We start from the raw sequence: 16062 nt of genomic DNA on the forward strand, positions 1-16062 counted from the left end.
GTGAGGCTTTGTTGAAGGGCAGGGCCAGCAGTCACATCAGATATTTTCCTCTAGCCCACTGCTAGAGCTACAGTGGAACTGGTGTGTGTGATTATCTTCCCCTCTCACCAGAGCAAGAGTCACTTTGGAGTGGTGTTGGCCACCATCAGGGTAACTTGCAGAATGAAATGCATCACGCATGGCTTTGGAAGGATTGAGGCAGGTTGAATGGGGCAGTCTTCAGGAGAATGTGAGGGCAGAGCACACAGATGTTAGCAAGGTACGTGCCCATCTGCTTGCAGGATAAAACCTGGGCTAAGTAGCAAGTGTCTATGCTAGTTGCTGCAGATGCCTGGGTATCTAGGCTAGGAATAGATGGGGAGAATGGTGCCCAGTAGCTCTTTTGTTCTTGGAGAAATTTCTTAAAGATTTTTGCCCCTATCACACATTCTGAAATCTTCCCTGTATACCCCCAGGTGCTTTTCAAACTGCTGCTTCAATGCCTTATCTTAGCAGGGTTATTTCTGTACTGTCTCTTTAAGGGTAGGGACTGTTTCCTATCACTCTCTGGCCCTCTTGGAGCTAATCACACTGATTTTCAGAGTTTCCAGTATTAAACCCTAATCCCACTGATTTTCAGAGTTCCTAGTATTAAACCCTAATGATTGCAAAAACTCAAAAAGTTAAACATCTCTGATTTTTAAAACCAAATGTTATGGGGACTCATCTTCCAGGTATAGGTCCCAAGTGTCTGGAGTGCCTGGTGTTGGGGTCTGTTCCCCTCTCTTTTCTGTGCTTGTATCCCTTCAGTGCTTGTGGTTAGTTTCACATATTCAGTGGGTTCCCAACTGTGGCTCAGCCCTTTCTACCACTTTTTTTATGTGGCCTCCTTTCTACAATTAACTGTAGAGAGTCTATTCTGCCAATTTTCAGATCATTTTCTACGTTGGTTACACTGATATGGCTGTAATCTAGGAGTATCTGTGCGAGGAGGTGAGCTTAAGATCCTCCTATGCCACCATTTCACAAGCTCCCCAAGAAATCTTTTCCTTTTTGACTCATTGAAACAGTTTGTTCATTGTCCTTTGTATTTAAATACTGCTCATCATTTCATGATGGAAGCCATTTTCTAATCTAAATTGGAAGATATTTTATTATTACTCCTTGAAGCAGGAATTGTTTATTCATAGTACCTATCTGGCTCCTGGTCAGAATAGATACTTATTTAAATATTTAATGAATTTGCTCATCCAGTAATCATAATTGCTAATATATCTTTTTACTGTTTACAGTGTTAATTTTATTCTTATACCATCATTATCAGAAACATTGTGAATCTTTTACTCAAGGTTAGAATCTGAACTAAGTGATTTCTTCTAAATCATACTGCTGGCATAACTAGGAGAATGTAGATCTCATTTGATTTCACTAATTTTACCAATAGGTTTCTTTCTACCTGAGAAGTACACAAGTTTTCTGATCCTTCTGTGTGACCATTTCCATATGTTCAAAGAACACTTGTCAAAACAAAAACAGAAACCAAAAAACAATTAAAACCAGTGACTAATGCTCCTAGTGTTTATATACTAGCCTTGACCCTCAGAAATCCAAAATAGGATATTGAATATTTTGGTGGCAAAATTTGTCTGGTGAGAGATATGGTTCTCCTAAAAGCATATTACCCTATTTAGTGTCTGCAAACAGCAAAGTGGATATAGCATCAACATAATTGCTCAGAGACTGGAACTTTGTAACTATGGCGACATTACCTCACAATGCTCTAACAGGCAGTATTGACCAAATGTGAAGGTTATGGTCATAAAGATAGCTTTGCTGGGTTGCAGCTCTGCCTCATGAGCTGCTTCCAGTGAATGCTACATGCCTTTGCCTTGATTTGCATAATATGCTTAGCCAATACCAGTATTGGTTATGTCAGTACTTACATATTCACATTAGAAGCCTGGTTCTGGCACCAGCTTGGGAAATAGACTATTAAATCTGGCAGATACTTTGAGGTAGTTAGATTAACAGGTAAGATCACTTAAAAAGAAAATCCTCTTTGAACTTCAACTGAATTTATTCCTAGTATCATGATTTGTTTCCCCAGGAAAGAAAAGAGACTTTTCTTCTAGCCAAGATGAAAGACATGCAAGCCAGCCAGAAAACTTCAGTGGCCCTGCAGAGCGAACTCCATGAGCAGGAAGATAAAATGGAGAATCAAGCACAGTAAGAATGGCACAAATGAGAGGAGAGAAGGATCTGAGATTTAGAGGATAATGATGGAGTACTTGACCTCTTGTTCCAAACATCTTATGAAGTAGTTGTAACTAGAACTGATTCCACACATTTTCTAAAATTAATTAACTACAACATACAACTATTTCCCCAACCACTGTTTTTAAAATTCAGCTCTTGAGTAATACAAAAACTCACCTGCATAGATCTCTATCATACAAGACATGAACTTATATCTAACATGTTAGGGTAATTGGCAGATAATTTCTTTAGAACTCCTTTACTAACCTTGGGAACAAAGAATTGCTAGAGAATTTTGATTTTGGAAATGCCCTGCGAAGATACTAGATAAAAACTACCACTACCTACCACTACCCTCACCCCCAATAAAGAAAAAGAAAAACAAAACAGAAAAAAAACAAAAACAAAAAAGTAAGTCTCTACGTTTTTACTACTACAGTAAATTATTCTATCAATAAAAGCATTAAAAAATAAATAAAAGCATTAGCATGGGTTTTCCAGTGTTTTTTTTTTAAATGACCTCAAGTATAGAATATACCCAATTTAAAGCTAATGTTATTTTGCACCTATATGTCCTGTGTTTACTGTTCATTTCAAGTTCATTTTTAAAATATTTGTTCTTAGAGGTCATCTGAGAAATGATTGTTGTCAGTATTACCAATGTAGCATCTCCCAAAATAACATTGAAATTTGGGAATTGAACTTTTATAACTACCTCTGGTGTAATGCTAATCAATTACAGAGGGAACAAAATGCTAAGAAGGGGATTGGAAAGTTTGATATGATGAGGACAAGCTAACTCAGCACTAGGCCAAATATCTCATCTTCCAAAAGGAGTCTAACAGGATGATGAGTGCAAGGTTTAGACAATGGGCTATATCACGTGTATCTCTTCCTGAAATGTTTTATCTCTTCCAAAAGTGTGTGCAGCCATTAGAAACTTCTTATTCAACTATAAAAATAAGAACACTTTGTCGCCCTAAGCCAGGTTTCTTTAATCACAACATTTGTAGAGACTTATTAGGAGTATTCAGTGGAATTAAATTATTTGGAAATGCTATTGTTTTACTGGAGGAAGAATAAACTTTGGAGCTTATAAAATGAACATGCTGAAAAGACATAGCCAGTTTGTAATGAAAGCCAGATGTAAGGAACTTTGAAAGAGAAAAGTACTTTTCCTGCTTATGCTAGCCAGCGTCAGAAATTGTGTCATATGATCCTGTCTTGGGTTGGACAGAGATAAAATATTGTAATTTGACAATCTAACTCTTAGTCTCCTTCCCACAACTCACCACATCCTACTCAAGAGTGTATCTTCATGGGTTAGAGCATTTCTGACAAAAATGAATGCTTGAGGTGTCAGCAGAATGGCAAATGCTCAAGCTTAATTTGTACTGGGCTAGTAGTACAATTTTCAAAGCCAATGCCATTTAATTGTTTTTGTTTTAAATTGCCTGAGTTATCTACACTCTGAGAGGTACATTTAGAGAAGTCTGGTTTTGAGTACAAAGCTCTCCAGATATAGTATTTCTGATGAATGAACTTACAAATTGTAGAACAAAATGATTATATGTACCTCTTAGTAAACAAAGAGATTAAGATTGACGTCACTTTGACAGATTAGGAAACTTTAGGCCCTTCCTCCCTTATGGAAACATTTGGAAAATAAAAACAAAAACAAAACAGAAGACTTACTAAAATAACTTTCCGGGAACTCTGTAAAATAAAGAATCAAAATAGAGACAATCTGTGGAGGCAAGATACTGAGCTCTTGATTTACAGAGGATAGCTAAGTGTCCCCCAGTAAGGGGATACATGAGCTGGCCACTTATCCAGTTTTTCAAAAAGCCAAAGGATTTTGGACCCCACAATTTTGTTCACAATTCAAGTATTAAGCACACACAGATTGTACACACACACACACACACTCATACACAAATATACACAGATTGCTTTGAATGAACGAATATCAATGTGACTAATAAAATGGAGTTGTCATAAACCTTTTCATGAACCATGCCATAGGAATATTGTTTTACTTGTAAAAGAATTGTGTGGTAAGTTTAGAGGGTTTGCTTAAAAGCACACTAGTTAACAAATGCTTTTATATTTTTTTAAAAAAGAAATAAAAACCTTTGTTCATAGTAAAATTTACTTATCAAAATAATACCTGGAAATTAAGTCTGTCTTCTCCCTTTTCTGTATTCCCCTCAGCATACATATACACATGATTACACACACATACATACATGTACACATGTATACTGTATTCAAAGTAATTAATTTTCAGAGTATATTTGAAAGTAGACATTAACTCTAGAATTTTTATAAATATAGGAAAATTAGTTAAGCAGCAAGAATTAAAGGGAGAAGGTTCGCTAAACAATGATATATTAAACAGGAATTATAGTCCTTTTTTAGTTAATAGAAAGGAAAATATGATATAATAAGTAATAAAAGTGGGATACAAATAGTTTCTAGAGTCTCAGTTTTGAGGTAAAAAATACATTAAAAGGCCTAGAATGAAATGGAAAAATTTTTGGTTGGTAGCATTTTGGTGACTTTCGTTTTCTTCTCTCTACTTTTGCACTTTTCAAAATCATTTATAGTAGCAATTAACTGATTTTTATTTACTTAAGTTTTTATTAAAGATTTTATTTATTTACTTGAGAGAGCACGACAGAGCACAGAGGGGGAGGTAGAAGCACACTTACTTTGAGCAGGGAGCCCAATATCATGACTTGAGCCGAAGGCGGGCTTAACCGATTGGGCCACTCAGCTTCCCCCAATAGACTAATTTTTAGATAAAAAACTAAATAAAAATATGTCTTGACACAAAAGTGTCCTATTTACATTATTAAAACTACAACTATATAAGATGTTCTTATGCTTAGGTAGATACATAATACCTTTGAAAAGCAGAACTCTGAGTAATAATCACAGTTCATGATTCTTATGTTCATATATATTCATTTTTACTTTCTCACTTTGTTTATTATACTAATTTTTGTACACAGAAGAGAAGACCCACATAGTCTCCTAATGACAGAGCGATCTTTAGTACATTTTCTTCTGACAACAGATTCAGATACAACACTGCCACTCTCACGGTCATTATCCTATGAAATGCCTCTCAGTTACAATCTGTCTAGCCCTCAGTTTAGTAGAATAACTGTTTCCACAGCTGGACAGAAGACTCCTAGAACTACATTGGTGGGCCATTCCAGATCAGAAAACAGCTTGGGTAAGCAAAACATATACCAAATTTTTTAAGACTGTTTCTAAAGCACATAGTTCAATAGATTCTTTATATGTTTAGAAGTCAAAATCACTTCCAATAACATGGGTTTCCTAGTGTTATATGCAGAGTAACTTGACTATGCTCACCATTGACTCTAACACTGAGTCATATTCAGGTCCTATAAATGGATGTGGCCAAATGTATCATCCTCATGTTTAAAATATCTTGAATTGTCATGATGGTTCATGGATTGATGGCTTTGATGGTCTAGAATTGCTAGATAAAAATTCTATGTATAGTATTAATCCCCTTCCTCTGAACACACCAGAGAGATTAAGGCAATATCTTGTATATTTGTGCCATTAGTAGACTTATGGTTTAAGCAAGGAAAAGACAGATAACAGAAAGAAGCAAAATAAATGGTAAGAAAATGGTGGAGAGATATGAAAACAATAATGAATTTGGAGAAGAAAATGAAAACAGTACTACAACAGGAAAAAGTTAGGTTTTGACAGTTGCCAACAGGGTAAACAATGCATTTAGCAATAGTCAACAGTGTGTTTGTTCCTTACAATATTAGGAAACTTCTAGGGTATGTTATCATGGTTTACTGAAAAAAATCATGGTCTTGGAAACAGGGGACCTAGGTCCAGACTATATTTCTGCTTCCTACACTGTGAGATATTAGGTTAGGTATCTCTGAGTCCCATTACCCGCAAGTGGAAAATAAGGATTAAAATATCACCTTCATAGGGCTTGCCTAAGGATTAAATAAGATATTTATGGAAATCACCTAGCACATAGTAAGTACTTAATAAATATTAGTTGTGAATATGAATATCTCTGTAAGTACTTTCACAATGAATAGGCTAGATTTGGGGTCTGTATTTAGATTTCCAGTCAGCAAGTTTCAAAACTGGTAGCACAAACATACCCGTGACTACATGATGTTTCTATTTTCCTCTGTTATTCTGTAGACGTTTAACCTGGCTGCTGCTTATCTATATTTCATTTTGTTTCTGGCATTTTCCTAAACTTTTCACACAGTGTTATGTAGGATTTTTATCTACTGCCATTATTCCCTATGCTTCATTGTTTGTATGCCTAAAATGCACTTTTTAAAGAAACCTCCTAAGATCACACTGACCTTTTGCAATGACCAAAATCTATATATTTAAAAATGAAAATGCCAACTTTACATCTAGGGAGGGAAATTTTTCTTTCTTTATCCCTGTATCACCATGGTATATGTCCTATATTTGGATTAAACTATGCAAGCTCTTAGGGAAAAAACAAAAAATAGTGGTTTCCCCTTGCAAGATGAGAGCTGAGCTGGGATATAGTCTTCTTCAGTTACTATAGATTCAGGTTCTGTAGATAGATGCCTGGGTCCACTGAAACTTGTTGCATTTGGTTCCTTTCCATCTTTTCCTCTAGGTGACATAATAACCAGGGCTAAAATTAATATCTCTTTCCTTTTTAGAATACAAAGTTTTTTATCCCTCAAGATGAGCCATTGAAAAGGATACTATATAATCTCCTTCCCCAAAGGAATTTAAGGATTAAGTAAACACTCAAGTTACTGGGAATAAACTAATTTAATTCCAAACATTTCTTCTAGACAAAATACTCTGAGGAGTCGGCCTTAGGAACTATGTGTTTATTCCTTTCAATTTTTCACCTTGCTTTGGTTTTGTTAAAGATACAAGAATATAAAGTGAACTCTAGATTGTCTTAATCCTTTGATGATTTTGGAAACAGAATCACATTAGCCAAAGCCCCTGAAATACAATAATTGTTGTCACTTATGAATACTTGTTAAAAACTAGACATTGTACTAGACAGTTATCTACACTTTCTTCAATCCTCACATTGCCTTACACAAGGTAGTATTACTTTATCTTCAGGAAAATGGAGAATTAGAAAGTTTAAATCACTTGGCTTATTAAATGGCAGAGCTGGGATACAATTGCAGTTCTGTCCAAATCCAGGACATATTGTTCTATCCACTTCATCATGGTCTCTCTCTGTAGTGTTACTCTCTCTTTGCAGACACATCATTAGATATATCTAGCCTGCTTCTTTCCATGCAAAATTATAAGAACTATTTTGCATTTAAATCATAGTAGTGATTATTTTAAAAGAGCCAATTTCCAAGAGGATACTAAAGTCTGATTAAGCATTATTCTATCTTTCTAATAAGCTATTTTAGTTGATTAGAGGAAATTTGAGTCTTTACCTGGCAAAATTACTAGTTATTGGTTGGAATATTTCATTTGAGGCTTTAATTTATGGATAGTAATTGGGGAGGATAGTTAATATGAAATGAAATAAAGTTGTATTTATATGTAACATATCCAAATTTGAAAGACTCAAATGTTTTACCTCCTTGAAAACCTATGATGCATCTAGTACAACTAAATAATCAGTTAAATAATAGTCATTATGCTAATGATATTATTGATAATTTAAGATAACTGAAATAATCTCTAGGAATTGTGTCACTAAAAATAGTCACTTGATAGTTATTTCATAGACTTTGGCTTGTAGCTTTTAATTATCCTTATTGAGTTTGACAGTGACAGTAAAACGTATAAAGAATAAATTTTGTAGAAGAAAGGATAAAGATACCGGCTTTGGGTTCTTTTAATGTCCTTTTATTTACTTCTCTCTGTTGCTTTCCTCTTTGGTTTCTTTGAAAGGAGTCAACAGCTTCATAATGACAAAGAAACAGGCTCTGCCAGTCTTTGCTCCTGACACACCTGTAACTGGGGAAGGAGAAGATTATTTCCTATCTTTGTTTGGTGATTCAAAGAAACTTTTTACACCTTCATTCCATGCTGAGAAAGCCTGGAAGCACTTTTCTATGATTCTTGAAGAAGTGGGACAGTCTAGATCCAGGTACATATTCTATTTGAATTATTTAATATCTTCTATTGGGATAGGAGCTACTTTATTTCGGTAGGAAAGTTCTAATCTGATGTTACACCCATGATTTCATCTAAAACCCTAAGCAGTTTATTGAAATATGACTGTTTTATGTTCTGAGCAATGATAAGAAACTAATGTAATTTTCTAGAGAACCAAACAAAGAATGCCATTTTTTTAAATATGCCAGAGAAACCAGCACTACATAATACCTGCAGATAAAGTCAACTCTATTTTTTATTATTGGCACATCATTCAGATGGATTTTTTAAAAGATTTTATTTATTTATTCATGAGAGGCACATACGAGAGAGAGAGAGAGAGAGAGAGAGAGAGGCAGAGACACAGGCAGAGGGAGAACAGACTCCATGCAGGGAGCCCGACGTGGGACTCTATCCCTAGTCTCCAGGATCACACCCTGGGCCAAAGGTGGTGCTAAACTGCTGAGCCACTGGGGCTGCCCCTTTCAGATGGATTTTTTTTTCTACTAGACTCTTGACTTCAAGATAGGAAGAAAAAGGTGGACTTACTCATTGATCCATTTTTATGGTTGTTGGTATCTATGGCAAAAAGAATTCATCAGGAAAAAGGTGACATTGGAGCTAAAATAAAGAGCTGACTCACCTATATATTTACCTAACCCCACTTTTCTTGTTGCTTTAACAACAGATTGAGTTGTGAATTATTAGAAATAAACACATATCGACAGAGGGTATGAGAGGGCTAAAAGAAGTTATTAGCTATGTTTGAAAGTCAGACATAAAGGAAACTGTTTTCCTCTTAGGTCGGATTTCCTAAAATCAACCACTATTACCATTCAACTGTAGTGAATAACTAAATGTTCCCTCAACCATCTAAAAAGACTTCATCAAATTATTCATTCAATATCTAACTACCATGTTAAGAATGGTGGCTTATTTCGGACAAAAATTTATAAAAGGAGTTGGGAATATCGCTTTAAGAACTTTTACTCAGATCAGGAAAGACCTGCAGACAGATACAAAGATTGAGAGAGGCAAATAAATTATCAAAGCATTTAGAGAACTTTCGCCCAGCAGAGGATGATCTAGGAAGATTTTGTGAATGGGTTGTTAATTAGAATTATCTTGGAAAGATAAGTAAATTTTGAGTATGCTTATTTGGAGTCTATGAGAACATTCTAGATTAGTAGTTCTCAACCATACCTACATAACTGAATCCACTGAGAAGTTTTTAATGTCCTGACTCTACCCCAGACTCTTTGAGTCAGAATTTCTAAGTGATAGAATTGAACAAACTACTTTTTCTAATTACATGGCAATTCTAGTGCACAAAGTTAAGAAGCACCAGCCTAGAGCAAAAGAGCACATAAACAAAGTGAAGGAGGCAGAAAAAGGTAGTATCAGGTAGGTCAGGTAGGTAGAAGGCATTTTATAGCATTGCCACACTGAGCAGTGCATCAATTGTTGTAACAGAGTGGTAGGGGCCAAGGTTAAGAGGTGATCACAGTGAGCCTTGAACACCAAGCTGAGGAAATTTATTCTCATAATGGGCAATGGGAAGCAATGGGAAAGTTTCAAACAAAGGAGTAACAGGATCATGATTCAGAATGTTTAATTGTGGCAATAAATATTATAGATGAATGTTGATTTTTGTCAGATGCTTTTTATACATCTACTGAGATGATCATATAGTTTTTCTTTCTCAATGTTAAAGCAACCCTACACTCTTAAAATAAACTTCTTTTGATCATAATACTTATTCTTTTTATATATTATTGACTTTATTGGCTAAAATTTTATTTCAAAATTTTATATCTATGTTTGTGAAGAGAATTGATCTGTAGTTTTCTTCTCCTATAATGTCTTTGTATGCTTTGATATAGAATGAGTTGGAATATATTGCCTCCTCTTTCATTTTCTACCTGAGTTTGTGTAGAAGCAACTTTTTTCCTCAATAGTTTATAGATTTCACCAGTGAAGCATTCTGGGCCTGGAGTTTGTGGGAAGGTTTTTACCTACAAATTTTATTTCTTGAAACTAGATATCAGGATATTCCAGTTATCCATTTCTTCTTGGATAGTTTGTGTCTTTCAAACAATTTGTCTATTTCATCTAAGTTGTCAGATTTATTATCATAAACTTATTCATAATATTCCCTTATTATCCTTTTAGTAGTGTTGTCACATTTCTTGTTGCTGATACTGGTCAGCAACCTAACTCCACCCATGTTGTCATACATCCATGTTGTCAAAATCCATGTTGAAGTCAGGATTTCCTTTATTTTACTTTTTTTATATATTTCAGCGTATGTGTGTGTGTGTGTATGTGTGTGTGACATTTTCTATATCCATTCACCTATTGAGGACATTTAGACTGTTTCCATATCTTGACTTTTATGAATAATACTGCAATGAACATGAGAGTGCAGACACCACTCCCTAATCTTTATTGCATTTGATTTGGATATATACCCATAAGTGGGATTGCTGGATCATGTGGTAGTTATTTTTTTAATTTTTTAGGAACCTCCATATGTTTTCCATAATGACCTTATTAATTTATATTCCCACCAACAGTACATGGGTTCCATTTTATCCACATCCTCACCAGCACTTAAATTTTCTTTTTGATAATAGCCACTCTAACAAGTATGAGGTAATATTTCATTATGATTTTTATTTCATTTCTCTGGCAATTTGTGATGTTGAGCACCTTTTCACATGCCTGTTAAACATTTGAATTTCTTTTTAAAAGTTTCTATTGAAGTACTTTGCCCATTTTTTAATCAGGTTATTTGCTTTTGTGTTGTTGAGATGTATGAATTCCTTATATTTTGGCTATTAACCCTCATCAGATATATAGTTTGCAAATATTTTTCTTATTCTATATATTGCCTTTTCATTTTGCTAAGCATTTCTTTTGCTCTGCAGAAGCTTTTTAGTTTAATGGAAACTCCCTATTTATATATTCTTTTGTTGCTTGTGCTTTTGGTGTCATATCTAAGAAATTATCAAGACCAATATCAAGGGATCCCTGGGTGGCGCATTGGTTTGGCGCCTGCCTTTGGCCCAGGGCGCTATCCTGGAGACCCGGGATCTAAATCCCACATCGGGCTCCCGGTGCATGGAGCCTGCTTCTCCCTCTGCCTGTGTCTCTGCCTCTCTCTCTCTCTCTCTCTCTCTCTGTGACTATCATAAATAAATAAAAATTAAAAAAAAAAAGACCAATATCAAGACGATTTTTCCCTCTTTCTTTCCTATGAGTTTAATGGTTTTGAGTCTTGTATTTAAGCCTTATCCCATTTTGAGTTAATTTTTGTATATGCTGTGACATAAGGGTCCAATTTCATTCTTTTACATGTGGATGTCACTCTTCCAATATTCACTATTACTCTTTCCATAAGTGTGGTTTGGCCATTCTTGTTCTGATCTTCATCAGTTGACCATAATTTTTATGTATGGGTTTGTTTAGGGGTTTTCTAGTCTGTTCCATTGGTCTATATGTCTATTTTTATGCCAGTACCATACTGGTTTTTTAATATATTTTTATTGGAGTTCGATTTGCTAACATATAGTATAACACCCAGTGCTCATCCCATCAAGTGCCCCCCACAGTGCCAGTCACCCAGTCACCCATCCCCCCACCCACCTCCCCTTCCACTACCCTTTGTTCATTTCCCAGAGTTAGGAGTCTGTCATGTTCTGTCACCCTCTCTGATTTTTCCCACTCATTTTCTCTCCTTTCCCCTATAATCTCTTTCACTATTTTTTATATTCCCCGTATGAGTGAAACCATATAATGTTGTCCTTCTCTGATGGACTTACTTCACTCAGCATAACACCCTCAAGTTCCATCCCCGTCAAAACAAATGGTGGGTATTGGTCGTTTCTAATGGCTGAGTAATCTTCCATTGACCATACTGTTTTAATTACTTTCGCTCTTGATATTATTTAAGGAAGTGGGATACCTTCAGCTTTGTTCTTCTTGCTCAAGATTACTTTGTCTATTTGGGATATTTGTGGTTCCATATGAATTTTGAGATTGTTTTTTCAACCTCTGTAAAAAAAAAAGTCATTGGTATTTTGATAGAGATTACATTGAGTCTGTAGATTGCTTTGGGTAGTATGAGAATTTTATCAATGTTAGTTCTTCCAATTCATGCACATGGATTGTCTTGCCACTTATTTGGCCTTTTAAATTTCCTTCATCAATATTTTATAGTGTACAAGTTTTCGATATTGTAGTGTACAATAATTTCAATGCGCAAGTCTTTCACTTCTTTGGTTAAGTGTGTGGATATTTTATTCTTTTTATTGCTAATATAAGTGGGATTGTTAATATCTGTTTTGGTCAGTTTATTATTAGTGTACAGAAATTCCACTGATTTTTGTATGTTGATTCTGTAGTGTACAATTTTAATAATTTATTCTAACAGCTTTTTGTGGTGTCTTTAGGATTTCCTACATATATGATCATGTCGTCTGCAAATAGCAATTATTTACTTCTCTTCTGATTTAAGCACTTTTTTCCTTTCCTGATTGTTCTGGCTTGGGCTTCCAGGACTACATTGAATAGCAATAGTGAGAATAAACATCCTTACCTTGTTCTGGATCCTGGAAAAGCTTTCAGTTTTTCCCCATTGATTATTATGTTACCTGTGGATTTTTCATATATGGTGTTTATTATACTGAGGTATGTTTCTTCTTTACCTATTTTGTTTAGAGTTTTAACATGAAAGAATATGAATTTTGTCAAATGCTTTTTCTGCATCTGATAAAGAAAATGCAATCATGTGGTTTTTGTCTCTCATTGTGTTAATGGGATATGTCACATTGATTTCTCATATGTTGAACCTCCTTCATCCCAGACATAAATCCCACTTGGTCATGGTGTATGATCCTTATAGTATGCTGTTGAATTGATTTGCTAGTATTTTATTGAGGTTTTTTGCAAATACGTTCTTGAGGCATACTGGCCTATTTTCTTGTGGCTTTTGTTTTGTCTTGTTTTGTCTTTTCTGCCCTTGGAGTCAGACTAATGCTGGCCTCATAAAGTGAGTTTGGAAGGGTTCTCTCATTTTCTATTTTCTGGAAGATTTTAAGAAGGATTTGTATTAGTTCTTTTTTAAATGTTTCAAAGAATTCATCCTTGAAGCCATCTGGTCCCAAGTGTTCATTGTTGTTGTTGGAATGTTCTTGATTATTGATTCAAACTCCTTGTTTGTTACTGGTCTGTTCAGACTTCCTATTTCTTCTTGGTTCAGTCTTTGTAGCCTTTGTATGTTTCTAGGAATTTGTCCATTTCTTCTAGGTTATCCAATTATTTGCATATTTGTCCATAATAGTCCATTATAGTCCTTTTTTTATCTCTGTATCATCTATTGTAATTGTTACCTCTTTCATTTCTGACATTTTTCATTTGAACCTTCTTTTTTTCTTTAGTCTAGCTAAGGGTTTGTCAATTTAGTTTATATTTTTAAAAACTTTTAGTTTCATTAAATTTTATATTGTTCTTCTATTCTCTATTTTGTTTGTTCCTGCTCTAATCTTTATTATATCTTTTTTTCTATTTTAGGGCTAGTTTGTTCTCATTTTTATACTTCCTTGAATTGTAAAATTAGGCATTTTAATTGAGATTTTTATTCTTTTTTAATATAGGTATTTAATGTTATAAATTTCCCTCCTATACTGCTTTTGCTGTGCCCCCATAAGTTTGAGTAAGTTGTATTTTTGTTTTCATTCATCTCAGTTATTTTTAAAATTCCCTTCTTATTTCCTCTTTTACCCAAAGGTGATACAACAATGCATTGTTAGCTTCCATGTGTTCATGAATTTTCCTCTTTTCTGTTATTGATTTCTAGTTTCATTCCACTGTAGTTTGAGAAGATACTTGGAATGATTTTAATCTTAAATTGCCTTGTTTTGTGACCTAATGTGTGATCGATCTTGGAGAATGTTCTGTGTGTGCTTGAGAAGAATGCCACCATCGAGTGGCTATATAACAGACATATCCATTTGGTCTATTGAGTTGTTCAAGTCAGCTGTTTCCTTATTGATTTTCTGCCCTCAATATTCTGTCTGTTATTTAAAGTATAGTCATAAAGTTTCATATTATTGTATTGTTGTCATTTTTTCCTTTACCTCTGTCAATATTTGTTTTATATATTTAGGTGCTCTGATGTTGGGTGCATAAATATTTACAATTATTATGTCTACCTGTTGAATTGGCCCTTCTATCATTATATAATTACCTCTTTGTCTTTAATAAAAGTTTGTTACTTAAAGTCATTTTGTCCAATATAAGTATAGCTACCTCTGCTTTATTTTGGTTAGCATTTGCATGAAATATCATTTTCCATCTCTTTTCTTTCAATTTAAGTATGTCTAAAGTGAGTCTCTTGTAAACAGTACATTGCTGGATATTGGAGTTTTTTAAATCTATTCAGCCACTTTATGCCTTTTGATTAGAGAATTTAACCTATTTACATTTAAAATCACTATCAATAGATAAAAACTTACTATTGCCATTTTGTTAATTGCTTTGTTTTTGTAGTTCCTTTGTTCCTGTTTCCTCTCTTATTGTTTTGTTATTTGATAAATTTCTGTAGTTTATAGGGGTTTTGTGGTTATCATAATGCTTATATAAATCTTCTTGTAGCTCTTTCTATTTTAATTTCATAATTACTTCAGTTCAATTCAATACAAAAATTCTACACTTTTACCCCACACACCTATAGTGTTATGGTAGTAGTTTCCTTGTATGTGATTAATCGTTTTTCTTGCCGCTTTTGGGAGATTTGATTATGATGTGCCTTGGCGTAAAACTTTCTTCAGGAATTATATGCTTGGACTTTGCAGAACTTCTTTGATTTGCAAATTTATAAACTTAAAATTTTAAAATTACAGAAAATTTTAAGCTATTATTTCTTAATATATTTTATTCCTCACTCTTTTCCTTTAGAGACTCCAATTACACATTTACTAGGTCAATTGAAGATGTCCCACAATTCATTAATGCTCTGTTCTTTGTGTGTCTCATTTTGAATAATATCTATTGCTATGCCTTCAAATTCACTAATGTTTTTATCTACAATGACTAATGTTGTTAATCCCATGTAGTGTATTTTTACTTCAGCCATGTCTCGATCATGTTCAAGCTTTTGTCTAGATTTTGTATATAAAGAATATAGCTACAAGGACTTTTCCTTTTCTACTATTTCTGACATCTTTGTCCATTCTGGGTCAATTTCGATTTATTGATTTTTCTTCTTATTATGAGTTGTATTATCCAATTTATTTTTCTGCCTGGTAATTTTTATTAGATGCCAGAAATTGTCATTTTTATATTATTCAAATGCTGGCATATCTTTGTATTTATAAATATTCCTGAGCTTTGTTCTGGAATGAAATTAAGTTGCTTAGAAATAGTTTGAACCTTTTGGGACTTGCTTTTAAAATTTGTTAGGTGGCAGCAGAGCAATGTCTAGTCCATGGCAAATTAATCCTTAGTATTGAGGCAAGATTCTTCCAAGTACTGTACCCCGTGCCCCACGAATTGTGACATTTTGCAGTCTGACTGATGGGAACATCCACTTTTCCTCATCCTGTGGGTGTTCTGAGTGCTGTTCTCCCTAATCCTTTCAAGTGTCTTGTTATCCAGTCTTAGAGAGTTTATTGG

The 16062-nt window shown here is 34.3% G+C and overlaps 1 protein-coding gene across 8 annotated transcripts in view; it reads left to right on the top strand.

The window, feature by feature from the left end:
- Positions 1-1768: 1768 nt before the first annotated feature.
- Positions 1769-16062, top strand: part of LMNTD1 (lamin tail domain containing 1) — a 49909-nt gene continuing 35615 nt past the window's right edge. The window contains exons 1-4 of one of the 8 annotated variants that reach the window (XM_025455416.3): positions 1769-2010; positions 2087-2205; positions 5253-5479; positions 8179-8377. In XM_025455416.3, coding sequence (XP_025311201.3) covers positions 2117-2205; positions 5253-5479; positions 8179-8377 — 515 coding nt within the window. In that variant the 5' untranslated portion in view covers positions 1769-2010; positions 2087-2116. The other 7 variants (XM_025455421.3, XM_025455415.3, XM_025455420.3 and 4 more) reach the window with 7 other exon arrangements.

This window comes from Canis lupus, chromosome 27 (assembly GCF_003254725.2).
Source record: "Canis lupus dingo isolate Sandy chromosome 27, ASM325472v2, whole genome shotgun sequence".
Lineage (NCBI taxonomy): Eukaryota > Metazoa > Chordata > Mammalia > Carnivora > Canidae > Canis > Canis lupus.